The following is a 26016-nucleotide window of genomic DNA, read 5'->3' as shown; positions in this document are numbered from 1 at the left end:
AATATGCAGATAAATATGAATGCGAATTGGAATGTCAATATCAATATCAATATGAAAATTAATATGAATACGAAAATTAAAATGATTTTGAATATGACTCTGAATATGAATATGAATATGAATATGAATATGAATATGAAAACTAAAACGAATACGGATATGAATACTAATATCAATATAAATGTGAATATCAATATGAATATGAGTGGGAATATGAATATGAGTGCGAATATGAGTATGAGTATGAATATGAATGTGAATGTTAATACGAATATAAATATGAGTATGATTATGTATATGAATATGAATAAGAATATGAATATGGATATGAATATTAATGTGATTATGAAAATGAATATGAATATAAATATAAAAATGAATATGAATGTGATTACGAACAGGGATTTCATATCCAAACAAATATTTAAAATATTTAAAGTATTTTAAAAATCTCTTATTTAGAAATATTTTTGAATAGAGTTGCCCCCTATTATTGTACGATTTTCACTTATTTTCGATTCGGGAAAATTAAGCTAGAATAGCTTAATGTAGATTTCAACTGAAAGTTATTTTTGAAAACTTTTATCCAGAAATATTTTCGTTGAGGGTTGCCACTTTTTTTAATATAAATGTGTATCTTATTAATTTCTGCGAGCGATTGTTTTTATACCCGAGCGCACTTGTGCACAAGGGTATTATAACTTTGTTCACATAACGGTTGTTTGTAACAGGCAAAACGAATCGAGATAGATATAGACAAATGTATACATAAATGATCAGGATGAAAAGAGAAATCGATTAAGCGGTGACTGTCTGTCCGTCCGTCCGTCCGTCCGTCCGTCCGTCCGTCCGTCTGTGCACACGATAACTCGAGTAAAAATTGAGATATCTTAACGAAACTTGGTACGTGAACTTCTTTTGGGCGTGGGACGGATGGTATTGAAAATGGGCGAAATCGGATAATAACCACGCCTACCTCCCATATAACGGTAATTTTAAGAAATACGAAAACTGCGATATTTTAGTAACTACTGAAGATAATCCACTCAAAATTGATACTTACAATGAGTTTCAGACGGAAAACATGAATATTAAAAATTTTTGGAAAATGGGCGTAGCCACGCCCACTTATGGTTACATGTGTATATCTTGGTAACCGCTGCACCTATTTCTTCCAAACTTGGCACAGTGTTGGCCTTAGTACAGCTTACTAAATGGCTGAAAATTTTAAAAATCGGACAATAACCACGCCTACCTCCCATATAACGGTAATTTTCAGAAAAACGAAAACTGCGATATTTTAGTAACTACTGAAGATAATTCACTCAAAATTGATATTTGCAATGAGTTTTAGACGAAAAATAAGAATATTACAAAATTTTGGCAAATGGGCGTAGCCACGCCCACTTATGGTTACATGTGTATATCTTGGTAACCGCTACACCAATTTCTTCCAAACTGGGCACAGTTGTTGGTCCTGGTACAGCATACCAACTGGCCGAAAATTTCTAAAATCGGACAATAACCACGCCCACATCCCATATAACGGTAATTTCGAGAAATACAAAATATTCGAAAAATCAGTAAATATTGAAGCTAATTTATTCAAAATTGATGATTGCAACAACTCTTTACCAAGAAATACGTTTATGACAAAATTTTGGAAAATAGGCGTAGCACCGCCCACTTATGATCACATATATGTATCTCGCTAACCGCTCTAGCAATTTGCACCAAGCTCGGTATGGTTATTGTGCTTGCCACATAAAAGCAAACCGTTGAAATTTGTTGAAATCGGACTAAAATTGAGGCCGCATTTCATATAACGGTAAATTTCAGATATGCTTGAAATTTCAATATTTCGAAATTTAAGGACGCTAATTTACTTAAAATCTATACACCCCGGCTTATCATGTAGCGGTAGCTTTCGGAAAGGTGGAAAACATATATTTAATACTTGCGCCGGGTATTTAATGTTCGGCTCCGCCCGAACTTAGACTTTCTTACTTGTTGTATATAAAATGTGTATTCTTCAACCCGGGGTATTTTTTCATAGGGTTGCCACCTAATTTCAAATATCAGATACTTTCTATAATTTATGAGATTCTAAAAGTGTAATTTTTTTCAATTTGCATCCAAAATATTATTTTTAAACAATTTTGAGGTACTGGAATATGAATATGAATATACATATTTATGTATGTACATACATATGTATAACTATATCCATTTTTTTTTTCACCCACATCGATAGTTGCACTAACACGGGCGATGGTAGCATCGATAAATTTAACAGTAGCGGTTTCAAAAATCAATTTAGAACGATATTGACATCGAATTATGTATCGATAATCGTCAATGGTGCGTTGGTCGATATTTTTATCAAAATATTTATCAGCCCATAAGTCAAGGTCATGTTTAAATGGTTACAATAAAAATGCCGATGAATATGCCAATTATCGATCTCGATATCGCGATCTTGTAAGTTTGCAGCCCTATTTGCTTATAACTACATACTTTGTATTCTCTCTTCTTAAGTTGACTCTGATCGGCTGACCCATTATTAATTTAAAAACTGTTAACAAATATTCTTTTGCGTTTTTACAAGAAACCAATCTAACGAACGCAAATTAATAGCAACACTCACTGTTTTTTGTTTTCTTACAAAAGTTAATAAAAATATTTGCTCTTTTTTAGTTATTCATGTTCAACCGTTGTTCTGACGCATTGCCTCTACGCAGAACGATAAATCAAATAAACTCAACTTATGGTGTTTTGGCAATATTTTCCCTCAACCACTGAATTCGCGATACCCGATCAGTTCCATCTGTTCAAATGTTATCTTTTCACATTTTAATTAGTTTAAACGTTTTCTTTTAGTAACTAAATACCTAGATCACTCATTCAGGCTTTAAGCTCAAAACGTTTCGAAACGGGTCCGTGTAAAGAAGAACACTCGATTAACGTAAAAAAAAAACAGTCTTTAGAGAAGGAAAGGCAGATTTTTATTAATGGAAAAACGTAAGCACTTAAGGGTATAAGTAGAGAACTTTAACCGAGTTAAAGTACAATAAAGTCCAAAAGAATAAAAAATGTATTATATAATGTAATAAAAATCGATAACGAAACCTCAATTGTTCAGTATTGTGCAGAAATCGCCCATTGTTCGAATTTAAAATGAAAAGGTTCAACAACTTTCGGAGAGAGAAAAGCTTGTTATACAAGCAAAAAATGTGTTTTCAATTAATTTTGTTGTTAACTACGTTGAGTACAAGACGTGGTACTACACGGTAAAACAATTGTAAAAACCATTGCGACTCTTATCTAAATAAATACCTATTTGAATAAATACATAAATTTCCGGATGGAATGTATCATTCTTAAAAACTCAAGCGCAGTTTGCAATTCTTCTACGCGTTTCTATTTAAACATGAGTCACTAAGTATGTTTTAGTTTTCTAAATTGCCCTTTAAAAGGTAGTATACTGTTACGATAATAGACTCAAAAGTGCATAAACGATTTGATCATAAGCAAAAGTGAATTGTAATGGTGGCTGCTGAGAATAATTGTACGTAGTGAAGGAAAGGTTTTATAACACAAAGCAGTATTTTTTATTGAAATAATTTTTTATAACAAAAAGTGAAAACTGAACGAAAAAGGAAAACAAATTACAAAGTGCTAAAAATTTTCAAGCAAACATTATTGCACCGTGTGATAAAAACCAAATAAAAAAATCAAAACGCACGAGAAAATATACTCACGAAACTAAATTGAAGCCAATTATAGTAAAACTGTGTTTTTAGTTTTTCTCTCTGACATCGGGATTTTTTCGAAGGACCTTAAAATTTCGAGGTTATGAAAGCTATTTTAAAAATTCCGTGCAATATACCAAATGAAAGAGAAAGTTCAGTAAAATTAAAACTTCTATTTTTATTTCACATTTTGGTGAATTATTTTTATTTTGTTAAGCTAATAAAGTTACAAGAACGAGATTTGAGTATGTGGTCGTGTATGTATTAGTCGTTTACATATCTTTTTTTTTTCAAATAAAATTGCAACATTTTCAAGGATATTTTTAAAGGACATTTTCAATACCATCTATTCGTTTTGTGCACCAAAATTTTTTTTTATTAAATGTAAAATAATACAGTACAACAAAAAATTTAATCTTTTTCAATTCTACAGAATTTTATCTTATATTTGATACCCATTTAATAATTCTATGTATGTACAAAAATGCATGTGAAAAAGTAAAGACGGAATTTTAACGCTCGCACGCTCTAGGATTGTTCCATATCAAAAAAATATACCTCTCTTTTTTATTTGGAAATAAAAAAAATATTTAGAGGTCGCAAAAAAAAATCGTTGGTATCTAAAGTGGATAAATAAACATTGGATATTATTATTGGAAGTCTCCTGAAGAGAACCATATTTTTCCGAATGTAAAATATCGATTTTCAAGAATTCTATATCATTTCTACGAAAAGTTTTTTTTTGCTTGCCCATTTAAAATATGTACATGAAATTTTGACCTCTGAATATTTTTTGATTTCAAACTAAAAAATAGTGGTATATTTTTTCGGTATAGAACAATCATAGGATCTCTAAATATTTTTTGATTACAAATTAAAATAGGGGTATATTTTTTCCATATAGAAAAATCCTAGGGGGTGAGTGGTTTAAAATTCCGACTGTACTTTTTTTTTGGACAACCCTAATGTACATGCATTTTTTATTCGTCATACATTTTTGAGATTCAAAGTCCTTTAAAAAAATCGCGATGCCAGCGAAAAAAATTAAAACCTTAGTTTCGCGAGTATACATTTATTGATTTCTGCGGGTGGGTAAAACTGAGTGTCGACCGTTTACCTCGTTTTTAATGGCAGACTCAGTAGCGCCACTTCACGAGACAGAGAGAAAGTACGAAACAATTTCGTTTTCTTCTTCATCTCGATATAACCACAAGTATCCTCAGTTGCGTGCATTTCAAATTAACTTCTTCAAGTTTATAGCCACAACGTCAACATCCGCCAGATTTCTCACAGCGTGAGGGTTGACTTCCGGGACGAGAACAGCTTTCCAGAATATCCAGAAGGTTTTCCGCCCAAGTGGAATGAAAGGTAAGAGCTAATCGAGACCATTTCTCTGCCTTGAAGACATAAAACAATCAGCTGAAATTCTGATGGCTTACAATTGCACAATCGTGCTAGGTGTTCTCGTGCCGGTAGTCAACCCTTACGCTGTGAGAACTCTGGCGGATGTTGAAGTTGTGGCTATCCTGAGACTGAATGAAGCTTTTTCTCTTGGATTTAATTTGTTTTGGATATTTGTTTGAGGGGAATTAATCCCGGATTTCTGCGAAGCCTATCCTCTTGGGTTGTGTCCTCTTTGGGATCTTTGTTCGGGGAAAAAAAATTGAATTTTCGCGACGTAGACATAGTATGTAGTTGCTTGTTAGGGAATTTAGATTTAAGTCCACCATTACTCCCAAAAGGGGACAGATTTTCAAGAGACTTAGGTAAAATGTATTCGGAACCTGCAGACTGCAAACCATCTCGCAAGCCTGACAATCTAGATCCGAGCGTTTGGTCAAAAAAGAACCATCTCACACAGGACTTTAAAATATCATATTTAAGCTACAAAAGAACATAGGGAAACTTCTTTGCGTAATTTAAGAAAAAATATGCATATTTTTTAACCAAAGCATCTAATTAAAAATTGTCTACCAATATACACCTTCAGCTTCCGTTTTTGGAGTGCGCCATCTGCAGGCGTTGCTACTATTCTTCAACATTGTTGTAGTCTATATTAGTCGGCTGAATGTCTCGGTCGCTGTAGTCGCAATGACTAATGCCAACACAACAAATCCAGATTTCCCGGTAAGTCAGCAAATACACAGCATTTTAATTAAACAATTAACCATCTCTTATATCCAACAGGAGTACGATTGGACCGAGCTGCATAAGTCTTACATACTATCCAGCTTCTACTGGGGTTATGTGCTCACACAATTTCCTGGTGGCTATCTGAGTCGCCGCTTTGGCGCTAAAATCACCATACTCACCGCCACATTTGCCTCTGCTGTATGCAGCTTCATAACGCCCGCTTGTGTACGGCTCGGTGGCTGGCCGATCTTTTGCGTCATACGTTTACTGCAAGGTCTCTTTCAGGGCCTCATCTTTCCCGCCATACATGAGCACCTGGCCAAGTGGTCACCGCTGCATGAACGTAATCTGCTAGGCGCGCTCAGCTTGTCCGGCACCGATTGTGGCACAGTTATAGCTCTGGCATCGAGTGGTCTAATCGCTAGCAGTTCATTGGGTTGGCCAGGCATTTCCTACGTGTCGGCGGCGCTCTGCTTTGTGTGGTGCATATTTTGGCTTATTTTCGCTGCAGATAATGCGCCTTCCTCCAAGTTCATCACACCACAGGAGTGCAGGTATATAGAGTCGTCGCTCGAGCGCAACGATGACTTTCACCAGCAGCGAATACCAGTGCCTTGGCGTGCAATTTTTACTTCGGTGCCATTTTTAGCTTTTCTTGTGGGGCGTTGCGCGGAGGCTTGGGGTTTCACTACTCTGCAAGCGCAAATCCCCTCCTACATGAATGGTGTGCTGAATATGGAAATCAAGGAGAATGGACTATTTTCTGCTCTACCCTATCTGACAATGTGGCTCTCATTGTACGTATACTTGGCCATAGCGAATTTTTTGACCAAGCGGAAGATTCTGTCACTGACGGCCGTACGCAAGACGATCAATACCATCTCGCTGTGGATACCAGCACTCTTACTAATCGGCATTGGTTTCTTGGACTCCAATCAGCCGACATTGGCCATTGTGCTGATGACGCTAAATGTAGGCATAAATGGTGGCTCCACCATTGGCAGTACGCTCAACTCCCTAGATCTGGCGCCCAATCATGCAGGCATACTGATGGGCTTATCAAATACTATTGTGAATGTGGTGCCGATCTTGTCGCCCTTACTAGTGGGTGTCATTGTGACAGACAAGGTATGAAAGCATTAAAAAAAAAATCAAGTTGACTTGTAGAATTTTTTAATTTATCAGCATTAAATTTACAGCACAATCGCTCGCAATGGCAAATCATCTTCGCAATCGCAGCTCTGATTTTCTTCGTGGGCAACCTGTTTTACATAATTTGGGGCACTTCAGAGACTCAGGCCTGGAACTCGTCGGATTTTGAAAACGAAAGAGACGTGGAGAAATCTACGAGCAAGAAAGTTGCTGAAAAGAAAGCTGTAGAAAAAATGAAAAAGGATCAGCAAGTAGAAGCCGTCAAAGACGAAGCTATTATAGAGAGAACAAGACTTTAAAGTACTCCCATACATATGTGCATACATACATAGATAAGTTAGGTTATACATACATATTTAGTATTTTATGTGTAAATAATATTTATAGTTACGAGTGTAAGTCAAATATATTTATTGATGAGAATGATCCAAAATTTATCATTTGGAGTGTCTCGGAAAGTGTGAAGATGGGGGAAAATATACTCCCTGAAGTACTACCCCACCCTAGGGTTCAGAGTAGGGATGTTGCGAATGCGGAATTTTAGACATCCGCGGATGCGAATGCGGATGCGAATATCTAACAGCTAACATCCGCGGATGCGGATGCGAATGCAAATGTCAAGTATTTTAAGAAACCATTAGAATCTAGCATAATGGCGAGATCGTTGTTTAAACAGCGCTTACAAGCCAAACCAGATGAGTGAGGTTTTTCTAAAGCTTTTTAAAAGCAATTCTCCATTCGCATTCCCTTGGCCGTTTCAGAATTTGGGGAATCTATAACTTCATCGGCGTTTTTCAATTTTAGATTTTTTAATTCATTTTTAATACTTTCTTCTGCGACTGGTTATGGAAAAATATTATTATTTTTGAAAGTCGTGGCTGCCAGCCCAATCGGATCAGTAGCTCGTTTCTGTAACAGTTCTCTACGAAGGCGAATTGAGATATGAATTCGCCGCCCTGTTCTCTACTGCTAATGTGTAGTAGAGAATGACGTATATTCTCGACCAGTAGAGAAATAATCGATAGAGAAAAGTTACAGAAACGAGCTACAGAATATTGTTATCTTTTTAAAAAAGCACCCCGTTTTTTATAAGTATTTGAATAGATTTTTTGTAGGCATTTTGGTAGAAAAATGAGTTTGATGCGGTATCTGTGGAGAACTAAAAGCCAGTGGGGGGGGGATGCAGTGCCACCTAAAGTCAGTAGAGATTCTGATTTTGCACTTGGTCCTTCCATTGCGTTCGTGGGCACCCAATCTATCGTAGTCCACCCAGGGGTGCCGAGTCGAAGGATACCTTCACCAGAGCAATCGTAAAAATTGCGTAAAATAGTTTTATCGAAAGCCTCTAAAGCCTTCTCATCTTTGTTGGACAACGTGCATGTTTCTGGCTCGAATAAAAAGACAGTCATGATGAAAGATTTTTAGAGTGTAACTTTTATTTGTCGAGAAAAGGGCTTTACTTTTCAATTCCCTACCGAGCCCTAGAGTAGCGCTTGTTAGCAAGAGTTAATCTTCGCTTGATCTTCGGGCTTACATTGTTGGTGGTATATGTTAAATCATAGATAGACAAAGTCCTTCTATACTTCAAAATTATAACTGACAACAGTGACGTGTGCGCCAAAATGCGAGGACTTTTTATGTGTTTTGGGGAGGTACTATTTTTTGTCCTCGTTCAAGGCTACAAAAACCTCCTTCGCTTCTTTTTAAAACTGGAAATTGCTACGCTGATATCCCTGGGTCCCAGGCCGCCGACGTCGATGTCATCTGCTTTCCCATATAGGTACGGTGACCACAAATATATTTTGAAAACGCAAGACAATTTTTCAAACAATTTACCTACATATAATTGCGTACACATACATATATACATTCCTCGTCCTTTGAATAGCGCACCCTTTTTTGGATTTTCTTCCATACAAAGTATGCTTGACAACATTTTTATATGGAAGAAAATGCGCAGCACCGTCAACAAAAAAAAAAATCGCCCCTTTGTTTGTTTTTTTAATTTCAAAAAAATTTAAAATCGGGTTTAGACGTAGACTATGCTATAGTTTTATAAAAAATTAATGAATATCAAACAAACGAAAGGAAAACTGTAACTACTAAGGACTGTAAGGTGCGCTATTCAAATAACGACGAGTGTATATTTCTTAATTAGTAATCCAATTTTAAATTTGCTTCATTGGTATTAACCCTTTTGTAGTGAATATTTACAAAATTATAATAAGGCATATTACATATTACTTTACACGAAATATGAACCTCTGTAAAGTAAATTTTTTAGGCAAACGTTGGGTCGCTGGGCACGAAAAAAATACCCATGGTTCCAAAATGTGTTTTCGATATTTGTTCGAAAAATATATTTTTTGTACTGTTTTCAGTTATTCGTCAATATCTCATGAAATGACCTACAGTTCGAAAGGTATTGATGGGCCCTTTGCAAAAGTATATAATTTGTGCAGATTGTGATCCGTAACATCTACATTTCTCATCATATTTTCATTTACCTACTGTAAAAAGAAAATGATTGAAATTTCACTTTTTTCGATTTTGGTCGCTTGTAACACTAATAATTTTCATCGAAATCGGCAAAGTAACTGTAGGTTAAATTACGAAAACGCTTGTTTGAAAAGAAAATTGGCGTAAAAACATTTTTTTTTTCCTCAGCGATTACCACAAAATTTTTAGAACCGTGCTATTGATATATTTGATTCTGGTCTTCATTTTCTCGTCATCAATTGTCCATAACCGTACAAAATTTAGAACGCATTGACTGGTTGAACCTTCTGGTTCTGGTGGTTTTGCTTACCCTTATGTAGTTATCAATTAGTTTGGACACTGCTTTTATGTCGATTAGGAAAAGTTAATTTTAAAATATCGAAGAAAATGCGGGACAAAGGCAGGACACTTGGAAAAAATCAGTACATTTTGGGGGTTTTCTATTTTGAAAAACTACGCAGGACAGACTTTTAAATAACAGTACAGTCCTGCAAAAAACAGAACGGATGGTCACCGTACATATAGGGTTGCCAGCTTTTGAAACAGAGAAAGGAGTACATTTATATTTTCGATAGAAAAAAAGCAGAACATGACATAAGAAAGGAGTAAAACTTTTTTTTTAAATTTGTTGTGCAATTTATTGTTACAAATTACCATTAATTAGGTACAAACAAGCAAATATATCTTAGAAATCTTTTTCAAAGCAACAATAAATGTGAAAAATAAATAACTATATGGGTTGGCTTTCCAATAGGAGTGGTTGTTAAAGAGATGGAAATCGAAGGGGGAGTGGACGTGGCACCTTTTCCAACCTTTTTGGAGAGGGCAGAACCGCTATTGACAAAAATGTTACTCCCGACCACCTAGGGCCCCTATGGTTCCCTAGAGAACCCTTAGAAAAATGACCAAAAGTCACAATTTTCACTTGCGTTTTTTCGTTTGAAAAAGGTTGAATATTCATTTGCACGGGACATTTTATATACCCTTGATAACAAAAGAGGTGCCGGCCCCTCTTCCCCGGCAACACAGAAAGGAGAGTTCGACTTAGTAAGGGTTATTATCCCAAAGCGCGGCCGAAGGCCGCCTACACAGAAAGGAGTTAAGTGCAAAAATACTTTGGATAGAGAAGCCGGAATTATATCCGCCTCTCTTCTTCGGCAACACAGAAAGGAGGATTCTACCAGGGTTGCCACTGACGAAAAAAAATATTTACCATCCACTTGAAAAAAATCTACCAAATCTGGGAAATATCTACCAATAACTTTTTTATAATTATTTTAACGAAAACCATAGTTTTGTTATTTTTTTATTTATTTTAATCAAAACTATAGTTTTTTTTTTCTGTGATTTTTTTTTAATATTCGCCATATTATTCGAGTAAAAATTGTTTATTGCTTTAACTAAATTCAAAAAAATCGAGGACTCAAACTATATACAACATATAGAAAAATTCCAAAATTTTTCGTCTATATTTCGAATTTTTTACTCTGAAAATTTAGAACAATTTAAGGTATGGAGTTTTAAAGCAAATACTATTTGAGTATAGCCAGCAATGTGCTGCTTAAAATTACCGTTGATTTTTTTTTATTTACTTTTTTTCATTAATAAAAAATGGCGTTGATTTATTTTTTTGCGAACAATCATAGTGCGTAATTACATACAAATTTTTTCTTTATATTTAAATAATCATTTAAAATATTTAGGTAATCAAAAGCTCCTCGGGATTCCAGTAAAATTAGTTTTGAATGGAGCGCCTTATATCGATATACATTTATACGTACATATGTATTTATATAAAAAGTATGCAAAGAAATTTATAATATATTTAAAGATAACTACGAAAAATAAATCGGGAACGGAAAGTTCATCAAAAATCTACCAAAATGAGAAAGAATTTACCTTTTTACCAACCCAAATTTTTTCTACCAATTTTGGTAACAATTTACCAAAGTGGCAACCCTGGATTCTACGTAGTAAGGGTTATAATCCCGTACCGAATTCTACGCAAAAATACTGTTGACGCAAGTGAATATTGTGATTTTTGGCGATTTTTCTAAGGGGTCCCTGGGACCCATAGGGCACCTAGGTGGGGGTTGGAGGTGCCGCGCACACTCCCCCTTCGCTCACCGCCTCTTGAATGGCCGCCCTTATAGGAAACAATTCCAGACTCTTCCTGAATGTTTGGCAATTTTTTTAATTTAAGCCTTATAAATAATTTAATATTTTTCTGATTTTTATATCCGAGCGCCCTGCACTTACTTTGCGGCCATGCTTACACTTTTTCACTATCACACTTAACTTTGCTTACTAAGTAGTGTTTGCCATAATATGAATGGCAAAGTACAGGGCGTAAAATAATAACTGTCGCACAGGTTTTTTGAAAAATAAAAGGGTTCTTTATAGATTTTGTTAAACAAATTATTTTTTTGTTAAATTTGTAAATATTTTACTTTAATTTTATTAATTGGATTTAAAATTTTAATGCTTATTTGCATTTGCCAGCTTTGGGAGATAAGAACATGCGCCACACACCTATTTTTCAGGTGTATTTTTTCTTAAATTTTGTATAAAGAAAAAAAAACTGTATAGGGTTGGTCGAATGAATTCCCTCCTAGTGGGAGGAAATTAGCTTATGGTTACAGAAGATATGTAATAAAGTAACCGACGAAGACTTGCGTGCCGCTTGCGCTTTTCTCCCAAACCCCCTGGTAAACCCAAATGAAGGTCAAATTTAAAAACTATACAATAACGACTTTTTTTACTTGCGCTATTCTCTCAAAGTGTTTATCGCCAGTGAACCCAAATAAAGGTTAGAATTTAAAAACAAATTCATAAAATTGAAGTAAAATCTGCGGATAATTAACAATGAACTACTTTTTTCGCAAAATCTATAAAGGCCAATTTTATTTAAAAAAAAACTGTGCAACAGTTATTATTTTACACCCTGTATATGATTAAATATTAATAGCTGGAAAAAGGAGTACAAAAGAAGTACAAAACTAATAAAGGAGTAGATTTCCAGATATTTTTTTTTGGAAGTACATGGGAGTACATTGCAATAAAAAGGAGCACGTTTACTCCCAAAAGCAGTACGTCTGGCAACCCTATTCCCATATGATGCCACTGCGAGTTTAGAAAGAAAAGGACCAACCCCTGGCGACATAGCATCTCAGCTAAAACCACGAGTACAAGTTGCAGGACGTGTACTAATGGGGAAATATTACTCTGCGACGAAGGTGAAAATATAGACATCTCGTTCGGTGGAGGAGTTAGTCTGCGGGAACTAACAAAATTCTGCTCATCATATACAAAGGGAACGGGGGTGCCACCGACCTTAATTGCCGTAATAGAGACGGGGATGTAGTTTGACGATAATTACTACAGAAACGAACTAACTCTGGTACTGCAGCGCGTTGATATTAGGTGAGGAATAGAACCATTTTATTTAAATGCTTCTCTCAAGCCAACTAGAATGGGTAAAGGTTACGGGGCAACAGATCTGGCAAGCACAAGAAATAAGCCTCGCTTTCTAAAAGAGAGGGAAAATTTTACACGAAGGCATTTGGCTTGCTTTCGGATCGAACTCTTGAAAGATGCACTTGAAATGTAAAACTTTTCATTTTTCCCATTTTCGATCCCTTTTCATCATGCCTTGAGAAAATCAAACATTTAGGACCGTTTTCATCATCTTCGGTTAACACTAGTCCACAGTTAAACATGTTACATTGGGTCGGTAACGTCGATAACGATTTTCAACGGGGGAGTAGTGCTGCCTAACCTTTTGAAAACGGCCTTTAAAATTCCTTTTCAAATGGAATTCATGTCAAACTTATACGCTCAAGGCCATCAAAAAGACCAAGACCAGACTTACCAAAACACAACAAAACCTACCCTCTCTAAACATGCAAGCTTATTAAGTGAACTCCCAACTCAAACTCCTTACATACTCAAGCACTTAAATGTCTACCACAAGTATCTATTTACCACTAAATGCACATGTCATAAATGCATTAAAAACATGCAATCTGTCAGTGGCTATTGACCACCAAAAGTCAATGGAAATGTTATGCCAACCTTCAATCAAACGAACCGTTAGAATGATGACATTTGACGAACCAAAAATAAAGCAAACAAAACAAAAATTGTAGTCATAAGAAAATCAAATAAATAAACGCCAGTAGATTTAAACGCAAACACAACGGTGGCGGCAGCACCAAAAACTGAAAGAAACGTGAAAAATCACTGTCATGACATGTGAACACGCAATGTGCAACTAGCAATAACAACGCATTAATGTTTTGCGCACATAATACGTCACTGCAATGCAAAGGGTTAAGCCGATAAGAGATGCAATCGGCGGTTGTGGATGTGTGAGAAAAAATTAATTAGTCGGAAATATTAGAAATATATTTTCTGTGAGTATTTATTGATAAATGTGTTTAAATACTTTGCAGTTGGCTTTCTACCATTATTAGTGAATAAGTCCTTCTATTGACTTGAGCTGACGATTTTTGCAACTTGACGTTTGACCGCAGACTGAACATTCTGAACGTGATACTGATCTTCAATGCAGCCAGCTGCGGTAGTAAGAATTTTTATGTTGCGTGCAAGAATTTATTTCATGGGTTGGGTATCTTACATACATATGTATGTAGATATTTACGTTAATACGAAAACAATTAAATTTCGAAGTCAGAAATATAATTGGGTGGTTGGGTCAATGAGGCAGGAAGTGTTAAAATAGGAGATCGTAACCAGAATTAATTTTATAATAAAAGCAAAAAATTCATTAAAACTGGAACTTTTTATTATTTTGAGCGAGAAAATCGATAGCTTTTTTTCTTCCTGATAGGCACACGTAAAAAGCAAAGTTAACATTTATGTGGATGAACCGTTAATGTTTTAAATTTCCGAAGAGACCCGAGAAGTCCCGCAAAATACCAGAAAATTCACAGGAGGATATGCTCCACTGCCTTCGCTTTCATTCTGCATCTTCTACAGATTTTATCATAAGTCAAAGCCAGTTTAAAGGCGGCCAATTCCAGCAGGCAATGTCCAGTCAGAATACACCCCAGTAGCCTCCTCCCTCTTGAGAGAAAGGAGAAACTTCCGCTCTGCAGATAATCCTGAACACCTTACAGCCTTCTTTTTTTTCCATGCCTTTTGTGCCTTCCGGATCGTGGGCCGCTCGATTTCCCGTTTAATCGCTTGTGGGGGAAATCGGCACCTACTCTATCAGCATGGTTTCCGACAAAGCACCCGCTTTGGCAAGCCTGTTGGTCTCCTTTTTCCCGCGACGCCGGTGTGTCTCGGAACCCAGTACAGATGTACGTCACTATTTGTATGTAGCAAATCCAAAGCTCACGTGCGCTCCACCACACTTCTTGAGGAGAAGTTTCGTGCGATGGTAGCACCTTTATCACAGCCTGACTGTCGATATAGAGATTCACCTGCTTCTTTACGGGATTGCCGTTCAGTAGCTCCTTTCTGTCTTTTGTTGCGTTGATACAAGCCCAAATTCGATTGCCCAAAAATATTTTACCAGGAGTCCCTGGGTCATACCTAAGCTGAGTGTAGACAGACACTTCTCACTTACTATGACAAAAATATTATCCGCATATGAAGTAAGTTCGGCAGGTCCTGCCTTCATTTTCTTCAGTGTCCTGTGGACCACTAGCGACCAAAGTAGCGGTGTACCCCTGCTCACCGATTGGGTGCTCTCATGCCTACCCCAGAATAACATTGCGTAGGGCGGTATCTACCGATCTTCCTTTCGTGTAGGCGTGTTGTGCCTTCGAGATGATTTGTCCCGCTACGCTTTGTTTGATATATGTGTGTATGTATAAGTTTATTAGCCTCTCCGGGGTATTTAAAAAAAACGATGTAAGGTTAATGAGCCTGTTATCCTAACGGCATGCCTCGCCATTTCTGCCCACTTTTTGCAGGAAGACCACCCTCGCAGTCGTCCAGTTCTGCAACATCGCAGGAAAGATTCCGTCTAGACCCGACCTGTCCTGCCAATAATTTCCTGTAATAATAAATCGAGAAATGCCTCGCCACATTGAGTCAACTCGCCGTCGTCCTTTTTAATGAGTCCCTGGGTTACACAACCTTTGAACAGGACCTTCTTTAGCCTTGCTGTCTCGTTCGAGTTTTCGATTCCACTACAGAAGATCCGGCATGAGCTTCTTTTTTCAGTACATATGGATTTCTTTGGATCTTTAGAATATCCTATCCCTCAACCCAACCCCCGTTACAGTCAGCATACTTGGCTAGCCTAAAAGTTTCCTTCACACGTTTTCTAAGAATACCAATATAACACGATAACGATTCTGAAAATTCTGGAAAAATCCCCCAAAATACCGAAAGTTCTGAAAAATTTCCAAAAAGTTGCCAGAAAAAAATTTTAATCAAACCCCAATTTTACTTATTTAAGACAAATTTTCACTTATAAAATCAGTAAAAAATATTTATCGAAATTGCATAGTATTTTCTTCTTTCCACCCCTTTAACAGAAAACTATTAATAGTAAATATTTTTTACTCTCAGCTGCACATATAAGAATGTATCCGAACAACGTTGATTTTTCTATGCTATATCTACCAAGAAGTGAATCAATTGGAGGGGGTTAGTACTGAACTGTTTCAATCATATTAAATCGGTATGCATTTGGCGTATATTTTTATTTACTTATCAAATCAAACCGATCAAATGCCACCATCAATCAATTTGAACCTCATTCCATTGCGAGTGAAAAAGTGTGTGGCAAATTAAAATCAATCAAAGCTTTTGATGAAGGCAATTTACTTAGACTTTTTGTTATTTTTGTTGGTTGTCGCTGTTGTTGTATCAACCCTATTAAGCCCTGCCTACATCGGCTAGTCTAACAAACGTTTTGGTAAAGCTTTAAAGCGACAAGCGAAGAGGTGGTTGGTATTATGTGGATATGTCAGTGTTAAGTCTGGATAAGTAGGAGTATAGCATGCCATAGTATTTTTTGAGGCCGATATTAGTTGCACCTGAGTCATGCTGGTCTCTCGAGGTAGCTCAAGCTTTTCGTCTGCGTTGGGTGATGGTGGATGGAATTCACGAGACGGGAGGTGAAGGCAGTGATTATCTGTACAACGGTGGGTCCAGTGGTAGTGCGAATCAGATCTTACTATGCTTCCAGCAAGGGCCTGCTGAAAGGCGGGTCTCTATGAGTTCGTTGTTTTCAAATCTCAATTGCGACAACGACAATTAGAAATCTTTAAAAAATTCGATCGTCTAAAATCTCCAAACGAATAATACATTAGCTCTGAACCAGTACTCCATGAACTTACAGGATTTTACACGAACTTGCAGCAAGTTGCAGGAAAAATGTTCCCGTACTCCAAAATCCTGTAAATGAGAGCGACTTTTGGAGAGTTGTGTAGAGAATGAAATTGTAAGATTTTACCCAAACTTTTTCTTCTGGTAAAATCATGAAAAGTGTCAAGCAATCACTGGTTGACGTTTTTACAGGAAAAATGGATTTTTTGCTCCCGTACTTTTTGTTGTTACTCACTTTTTACTCACACTTCAGAGAGTAATTTTGCTGTTTGATAGTTTTACAGGATTTTTCACGAAAAGTATTGGATCAGAGCTATTATCATAAAACTATGCTTATTTGATAGTAACTCTTATACATTCCTGTAGCATAATTTTCGGCTTATTACACTGTGCGACAATTTTATGGCAATTCAAACCCGCTAATATTTTCTTTAAGTATACGTATCCAGTAGTAATACACTCGACGGATTTGCAAAATTTAGCTCGTCTTTTTATTTTATGACCCGGCCTAAGGAGTTTTCAAAAAAGTGGAAAAATCGTTAAAATATGTTCGTGTTGATATGTTCTAGAATATTATTTTTCGAAAAATTTTCCTTGGGGTCTTCTCAGGCATGTCACCAACGTAAAAGTCTCAAAAAAGTTAAATAAAAATCTATTCCAAGAAGGAATAACAGCCAAACTCGATTTAAAAAATATTTTTTTTTTAAATGTCAAGTTTTTTTGTCGCTTCGAAATAGATACCATGCAAGTATTATTGGGCTAAACACCGTGTTATTAGCTATATATTTATATTATTGATATAAGTAATTCATTACGTAAAACTCATTTCATTAAATAATATCAAGCTGTTAATGCCTGTCGATAAGAACCGTGTTGCTATAAAATTTTTTTATTTGTTACCAAAATCACCAGAAAAAGTTACCAAATTCAATAAGAAATTACTATTCGTAAATTAGTGAATTTCATAAAGAAAAAAATTAAAAATTTTGGTGCAAAATTACCAATTCGGAAACGCTGAATAGGAAACTTGTTAACTTCACAAACTTCAACTGCTTTGTAGGTGCCATAAAGAACCTCAGCTTGCAAAAATTTTCTCAGAAAAAAGTAAAATGCGGTTTTGGGAAATCACTTGTGTGATGGCTGCTAAATTACAAGCAGAAACTTTTGTAATTCTGAGGAGTTAAGTCAGCTAGAACACAGACGAGAGAGTTAGCCTCGATTTATGATCAATTCGAAATCATCCTAATTGGATCCCACGGCATATGGACATAATTAAATATAACTAAATGTAGGTACGAAATTAATAAAATTTGCCGTTCCAAAGCTAAATAGAGTTAGGGTAGTACAGGATCGTATAAAATTACTTGACTGTGCTGGAATACCTACGACCCTATTGGAACCAGGTGCCTGAATTGAGCAAGGAAAATACCTAGGTTCAAACTCGCGGCTGTCTTCACAGGATACTGGCCCTTGGGTGTCTATGCAAAAACGATCGACACACTTTTCCACAAATTCTGTCGCAGCTTTAAGGATTCAAGCGCAAAGGAAGGAGTTGAAAAATTTCTCTGCGAATGCTCGGCCCATGCAAGAGAGATGCTGAGGACACTTAATCAACTATTGCTAAAGAATATTTCTGATTACAGTCGTCTCTCTTACTATGATATCCTAAATTCCTCACTAAGGAAAAGTGTCTGTAGGTGTGCATGAATTTGAGGTTTTAAAGTGGCAAACAAACTTAAGAACTATCCCCTCGGCGATTCCCAGACATCAGCCGGTTATGTGCAATGCTCTGTTAAAACAGTGGAGCTTTCTGCGGCTTGTTGCTGGTCAAAAGTTTCGCGTAAACTTTTCACTTTTTCAGAGACGAAATACATAATTAATGGGATGGCTTGATGTTTTTTCGCTTTTTTGCCCAGACTTTTATTGCATATCTTAATCGCCTGAGTTTGTCTATTAGATCCAAAACAATTCTTGCGTTCTTAAGACAGGGTAGTGGAAAATCGTTCTGACTTGGCAAGCCCTTTCAATAAGCTGGAAGCGATTGTCACGATAAATGGAAAGGAAAGAGACATCGTTGCGGGGCATTCCAGCTATTAGACAGTCGACTAGGGAAACTCCGTATGGATTTTTTTAGCTTACAGTTGGCTAAAATACCGCATTATAACTGTAAAGCGCCCCTTAGATCATCGAGCAATACGACAACTGACTGATGGTCTTTTACAAATCGCTTGTTGTTTTTATTATGGTATTTAAAAATTCATACAGAACGTAGAAGATCAACAAAAAAAGGTTTTAAGCTGCAAAAGTTTAAGCTACCATGAACCGACTTTTCATTTAGTCAATGTAAAATATTTAGTTCCAAATCTGATAAATATTATAACTATACCTTGTTTCGCAGAGAAAACCCCCACTCTGCAAAAGCTTGAAGCAAACAATTAAAATTGAAATAAAAGAAAAAATTTACAGACACGATTTTCGTTTTAAGAATCCATAAATTCATTTAAAATACTTAAACAAATAGCGGTTATTAAACCGCACAGCATATGTACTGTACATGAATAAATAAAAACTTAAAAAAGAGTCGCGTGCTTAGAAATTCCAAAGCACGCCCGAAGAAACCACCCACCGAAATGAGAATGAGCAAAATGCGATACAAGTAAGACACATAAATAGTTTGAACAACAACAACAACAGCAAAGCGAGTGTTAAAAAACATAAAATTCTCAGCAGAGTTTTGATATTTTACGATTGCTTTTAAGTGAGTCTGCGTCGATCATAAACTATCCATGAATGGGAATGTGAGAATTGAAGCATTTACTCAATGAGTAGCTAGAAAGGGAGCACAGTTAAGTTCGGGTGAATCAGTGGCAACTTTGGTCGCTTGACTGCCGGCAACGAGCCTGATCGACAAACAGCCTCGACAAGTGTCAAAAATGCAATTTGAAGTTTTTAGCTTGGGCCATGGTTCTGCTTAGAATGCAGACTTCCCTGCTATTAAACAATTAAAAGCAATTTAACTCTTCCATTTTTTGCTTTCTTCAAGCGCTGTTCATGTAGCGAATGCAGTGTTTCTCAAAGCGGTACTCCGCTACTTATTTTGCTGGTAATTAGCTTTGATAAGACGGTGGGTTGAAAATAGTGTGAGGTATGTATGTATGTACGAGTACATAAATTGTAGATGATGAGTTCGGGAGTAGCTAAGCGTAAAGTGACGCGGTTTCTTGGTATTCTCAATTGGGTAATTCGAGCTGCCGACTGGATTGCACAACTCCTTATAGATCTGGTGTTGTTTTTGTTTTGTGTTCAAAATTCGGTCGAACGCCATGATTTATGACTACACACTGTATGTCATGACCGGGGTGTGTACGCTATAATTAATAAATTATGTATTTGCTATTGTACCGCCACATCAGAAACGTACTCGCAGTAATCGATTGCTAGCGAACGTGTTAGAACGCTTATGGAAGTATCATAAAAATGAGGAAAGTAGTCATAAAATGCCCGAAATCTGCTGTCTCGTAAAAATGTTAAACAATTTTGCTAAAACATGGCATTGGAATTTGGGTTTGGAAACAAGGAACATATGTACGTACGTACGAGTAGAATGAGCTACCTCATTTTTAATAAATATTATGTCATCACGATGGGTCGATAATTATGTAACGCCATGTCTAAATTTGTCCAAGTATTTTTGCTATGACACATCGGTAAATTTTTAGGCAATATTGGCTGGGAGTTCCTCTAAGACGGGGTGAAGGCAACACATAGCCAGAGGGCAAAGCTTTTTAAAGCTTTTGTAGATATTTCCAAGGAGCGCACAGAGCAAAAATTCTCTTTTGTCGTCACTGCCTTAAGGACTACGTATTACGTATTGTGGATACTACCAAAGGACCCCAGAGCTTTGGGTGTATAGGTACAATCAGGATACAGTATTTCATACTCTTAAGCCAACCTTACCTTACACCATCAATTTTATTCAACTAGTTACTCTGAAAAAAGGGTTATATTGGATAGGTAAGTAGTTGTAGTAGCCACTGCTACGCAGGGACACACATACATAGGTCACGAGTTGAAGGCCCGCTGCGATACCACATCTAAGAGTTCATCCCACCCACCCCCTTGCTGAACCAGTTTCATTCCTTGACGAAACCTGTCAGGCACCTAGTGTTTAAATTTCGTAATTTGTCAAGGTCCCTAAAGATAGTAGACCCCATAAAGCGCAATCTGCTCCTCGTTAATGCCGGACAGTTAGAGTCATAGCTTTTGAAGCATCTATGGTAAGGCACTTCGAGCTGTTCTGCGAGTTTGCATTTTAGAGCACCAGTTGTCTGAGATATATCCTCCCTTTTTAGAGAATATAATCTTCGAGATTCGGTCCCACCTAGCCTAAGTTTGCCTAGAAATTCTCGCACGCGCGAATTTAGATAAATTCTCTTAAAACAGCTTGCACGTGGTGAAGGACAAACGAATGCGTTATTTGCCCGGAAGGATCTGCTTGGTCGTACCCGCTCCCCCCCCTCGCAAGTTCGTCCGTCATACAGTTACCCTCTATATCCCCATGACCGGGCACCCAAATGAGGTCCCAAATGAGGTTTATACTGTTCTGCGTAGCCATCTCTTCCAGAGATCGGATACAGTGACGGAAATCACAGCCTTAATTGCTGCCTGGCTGTTACTAGAGATAAACACCTCTTTACCTTTTAAATCAGTATGAAGTTCATTTATATCCTCCATTATAACTGAGACCTCAGCCTGGAAAACACTTCAGTAGTCCGAGAGTCGAAATGAACGGCTCAGGTAGGGCAGTGTCCCTTCGTAACAGCGACAGTACGAATCGGTTAGTTTGCAACATGACTGTCCACCTTTTAGTGCCTGCCTTTCCGTTTCCTCGTCTATGTTATTATGGAGATTTCTTAGAGGTTTCTTTATGTAGTAGTTCTGCTAAATGAATTGAGCATTTGCCAAACTCAACTTTAATTTTTTTTCTGCCATCCATTTATTGCTTTCCTATGCTTTAGAACAGTCATGCCCAACGTCGGCAGAACTCCATAAGCAAGTGCCCTGCGCTGGCAGAATTCCATATGCAAGTGCCCTGCGCTGGGCATGGCTGCTTTAGAATATGTTTTCCCATATTTCTGCTTGAATACCCACGTAGATTTTAACGGTGAAGTTGCTCAGTCTAGTTTTTCTGCTTTACGCAAAGAAAATACATATTACAGCATAATTGGTTGCGACGTTCCTACCCAATCCTTCATTCTCAAACCGTTTGTACATATGTATGTATATATGTTAAAAGTTTTATTCGATACTGATCCCGAGTCTCATTTGCCAGTGAGCGCTCAGAGCTATAGAATCGGTTTCGTGAATGTCTGACATACTACGTTTATACGCATGCATAAGTCGCTTTAATTCATTTCGCCTCGATTCAAAACATATGTATAAACTGAATTTCAATTCGCTTTGAAAGAGCGAAGTGTCTTGGGTCACACTCCATTTCAAATCGGTAGTTTATTTCTCCAGACAGTTAGAAAGAGTGTATAAACACCGCTCTCACTCAAAGCGAATTGGAGATCAGCTGTTCCGCTCAAATTCCAAATAATCGCATCAGTATTTAAAAGCTGATTAATAATAATCGTTATTTTTCTTTGCCACGATTTTATAATGCCGAATAAAACTAGATTTTTATCACTTTCCACTATGTTAACTTATAAAATGTCAAATGAAAACAGCTAATTTTGTTTGCTTTTGAAGACGGTTACTTTGATGCCGATATAAAGCCGTAAGTATAAACACTAGAGCGAAATGTGTACGGTGTCAATGCGCTTTCAATTAAGTCGATTATTCTGTGCGTATAAACGTAGTAACATTAATCATTGAGTATCCTAACTGCCTTATTATGTATCGATATGAGCGATAGGCAACACGAACGAATCGTCTGCAGACGACAACATATCTGATTGCGATTTTATTACTCCGTCGGTCGTCTTCGTCTTGCTTTTCATCGATTACGTTGCAATCGTATCGTTTGTTTTTAAACCCGCTAGAATTATACCTCCGGAGTCCGGACTAATTTTTGAAGCATTCCTCTGCAGACGAATCGTTCGTGTTGCCTATCGTTCGTGATACATAATAAGGCTGTAAGGTCCTAAGACTGAGTTGGTACTTTCTTCCCCTCAGTATCTAAAATATATTCTTTAGTTGTTCTTCCGCTTTCTTACGCTAATTAGAGCTTGAAAAGGCCTGTCATATCGGCCAGTCTTTTTTTAGAATTAAAATTGAAGTCAGGCATTTCATAAGAGAGATTTCCATTCAGAACGAAGTCTCCATACTCTTACTTAATAAATATGTTTTGAATGAATGAGAAAGCTTTGTTGGACTGTCGCATTAAAATACATTATTTTAAAAAAGTATTGATGTATAAGCCAATATTCTACTCACCTCAACAATCCCGTTAGACGCATCATCTTCCAGCTACTGTTTAACCACATTTTTAGGTACACGTTTAAATTTATTTCAATTCAAAGTGATTAAATACAACGTCAACTGCATTTGATACATGAGAAATTTCGTGATGAATGAGAACCTTCTGAAAATTCAATCAATTAAACTTTCTAACTATAGTTGTATTAGCGTCACTGGCTAATAGCTGCCACAAAGTTCAGTTGTTTTATTCAATTCATTTGATTCACTTTAGAGACGAGACCACACCAAAAAGGCACATCACACAAGCGACCGCAAACTGAAATTAAAATGAATCACAAATAAATAAAAATTAGTCATCTTTAATAGAAGAAGAAATTAATTTAATAAATAATTTAAAATAGGCCAACGTTTTGATGGGTTGAATGAAATTTTGGAAAAGTTCAGAAGTTCAGAGCATATGATACATAACATAACGTAAGTACATAAGTGCTAGAAAAGGCAAAATATGTACTAATACTCGTGAATAAGCGCCACAGTTATATTTTATGAATACATGTTTTGTTTGTTATTAAAAAAAAAAACAGCTTAATAGTTCTTATCACATTAGGTGTTGAAGGCTAACTGATAACACTAATTGCCGCTCAAGTGTGAATTAATTCATACTTATTTTTAGAGTTAGATTTAACATAATGTACAAGCCTCGCTATGCTTAAATGCCCAACGAGAAGCTAAATGCATAGATAGCCATAATCATTGGAAAAGATACGGCTACAGTTCTATTTAGTGAGAGTTGTCTGATGGAAGATTGATATCACAAGCTGCGCAAACCCAAAAGTAAATTCAATGCTACCTTATTAGACCAACAGGCTCCTCTCGAATATGAGCTGTGGACATTTCTGAAACTGAAAAGATGCATAGTGTACGGAGATATCCGTAACCAGACCAGGTATTATTAATACAATTTTTTTGGCTTCCGAATATTTTCAAGTGGAGAAAACGTGAAGGTTGAATCAGGAAAGTGTGTATGGATAACACCGGTAAGAGCCATTACTGCAGATTTGTTCAGTTTCGGAAGGTCTTAAGTCTTTCTCATTTAACCATGACCATAATGATCTTGAGGACGGCATTAATTTCGTTAGATCCATACATCATTTACAACGGCTATGCTACACATATTTATTTGTCAAAATCCCTCTCGCTTCATTAAGAGTGGACGCCCTTATTAATTTTTATTTCAAAGCAAAATCCAGTCATTTCCTAAGCTATTTCGTTCTCTTTGATATTGAAAGGTTTCACTTTTCTCTAAAGTTCGCGATATCACAAATTTTGATTCCATTTCTTTCAAAGCCGCTTAACATTAAGAAACGTACGTCAACTAAAATGACTGTATTTAGCGGGAATCGCGGTCCTCATTAGCAGACCGGCTGTAAGGAAGACTTAGCCAATATAGTTATGTATAAGCTAATAGCTTAAATTTCTCATCAAATAAAACACGCCTAATATTGATTACACAGCCACACAAAAAAAATTTGTGTTCTGACCCAAAGGTCTCACTATGTGTACGTTATGTTTTTGGGGTCGCTGAATCCGAATCCGAGGTCCATTTAACCCCATCAGTTCAAGGTTTTGATATAACCACAGAAAACCAATATGGCGGACACCTTTTGGAAAAATTCATCGGATTCGCTTGAAACTCGTTACTCGGGGGTTTTCGGGGTCGCTAATTACGAATATGATATTATTTTTTCAAAATTCAAAATGGCGGATCCAATCCCAAAACTCCCAAACTCCGGACTCCCAAAACCCCTGAGTAACGAGTTTCAAGCGAATCCGATGAATTTTTCCAAAAGGTGTCCGCCATATTGGTTTTCTGGGGTTATATCAAAACCCTGAACTGATGGAGTTAAATGGACCTCGGATTCGGATTCAGCGACCCCAAAAACATATAGTACACATAGTGAGACCTTTGGGTCAGAACACAAATTTTTTTTTGTGTGGCTGTGTTAATTAACTTTTTGCAATGTGCAGGAGTTTCGTTTTTTCAAACTAAATAGGTAAAAATTTCTAGAATTACTCAAACCAAAAACATTTAAACAATCAATGTGTGTATTCAGTAAACAAAAAACGCCAACAAACTCATGTATGAAGATCAATTTTAGATAAATGTACAATATGTACATGCGTTTTAATTTGATTTTCCATCTAAGCTCCAAAGCGAGGCATAGAATTTAAGGTAAATAATGCAACAATTAGATAGAACGATTAGAAAATTGAAAACAAGCAAAATTAGCAAACTTTTGTAGTCAACAAAAAGTATATGAAGAAAATTAGACTTGTTTGCAAAGTTTTGCGGCTGTCTGTTGCCTGTCAATAACCGGCAAGTCGGTAAACTCTAATCGATATGCGTAACTGGGATGTGGATACATGTATGTAGATACATTTGCGTAGATAACTGGCTGCCAATATGCGTACGTGCACATGCATTCATATACATATACATATATGCATAATGGGAATAAAATGACACTCCCACTGATATAAATTGACGAAGTGAATAAAAAAAAAACAAACATGAAAAAATTTAGCAAACCGACAAAAAGTAAAAAAATGCTCTACCACAGAGAATAAGGCTGCATTTTAGGAACAACGTGAATTATGTATCTAATAATCCAAGTAATGAATGCCAAAAGGATGGCTTTTTTGACAAAAAAAAAAGAAAATGTTGAGAATAAATAAATACAAATAT

General features: G+C 36.5%; 2 protein-coding genes across 2 annotated transcripts in view; one reads left to right on the top strand and one right to left on the bottom strand.

Moving 5' to 3' along the window:
• The window catches only part of LOC118735518 (thrombospondin type-1 domain-containing protein 4), a 187419-nt gene that overhangs the window by 132047 nt on the left and 29356 nt on the right, over positions 1-26016 (bottom strand). The window contains exon 2 of the mRNA XM_036465313.1: positions 23286-23586. Coding sequence (XP_036321206.1) covers positions 23286-23335 — 50 coding nt within the window. The 5' untranslated portion in view covers positions 23336-23586. The remainder of the gene's footprint in view (positions 1-23285; positions 23587-26016) is intronic.
• Positions 118-7374, top strand: LOC118734929 (putative inorganic phosphate cotransporter). Its single transcript, XM_036464527.1, has 4 exons — positions 118-205; positions 5743-5879; positions 5940-7013; positions 7085-7374. The coding sequence occupies exons 1-4, from the start codon at positions 118-120 to the stop codon at positions 7334-7336; spliced, it is 1551 nt and encodes a 516-aa protein (XP_036320420.1). The 3' UTR covers positions 7337-7374.

This window comes from Rhagoletis pomonella, unplaced genomic scaffold (genome assembly GCF_013731165.1).
Source record: "Rhagoletis pomonella isolate Grant_MI unplaced genomic scaffold, Rhpom_1.0 Rhpom_scaffold_00003, whole genome shotgun sequence".
NCBI lineage: Eukaryota > Metazoa > Arthropoda > Insecta > Diptera > Tephritidae > Rhagoletis > Rhagoletis pomonella.
The sequence above is the reverse complement of the archived record's forward strand: the minus strand, read 5'-3'. Positions and strand labels throughout refer to the sequence as shown.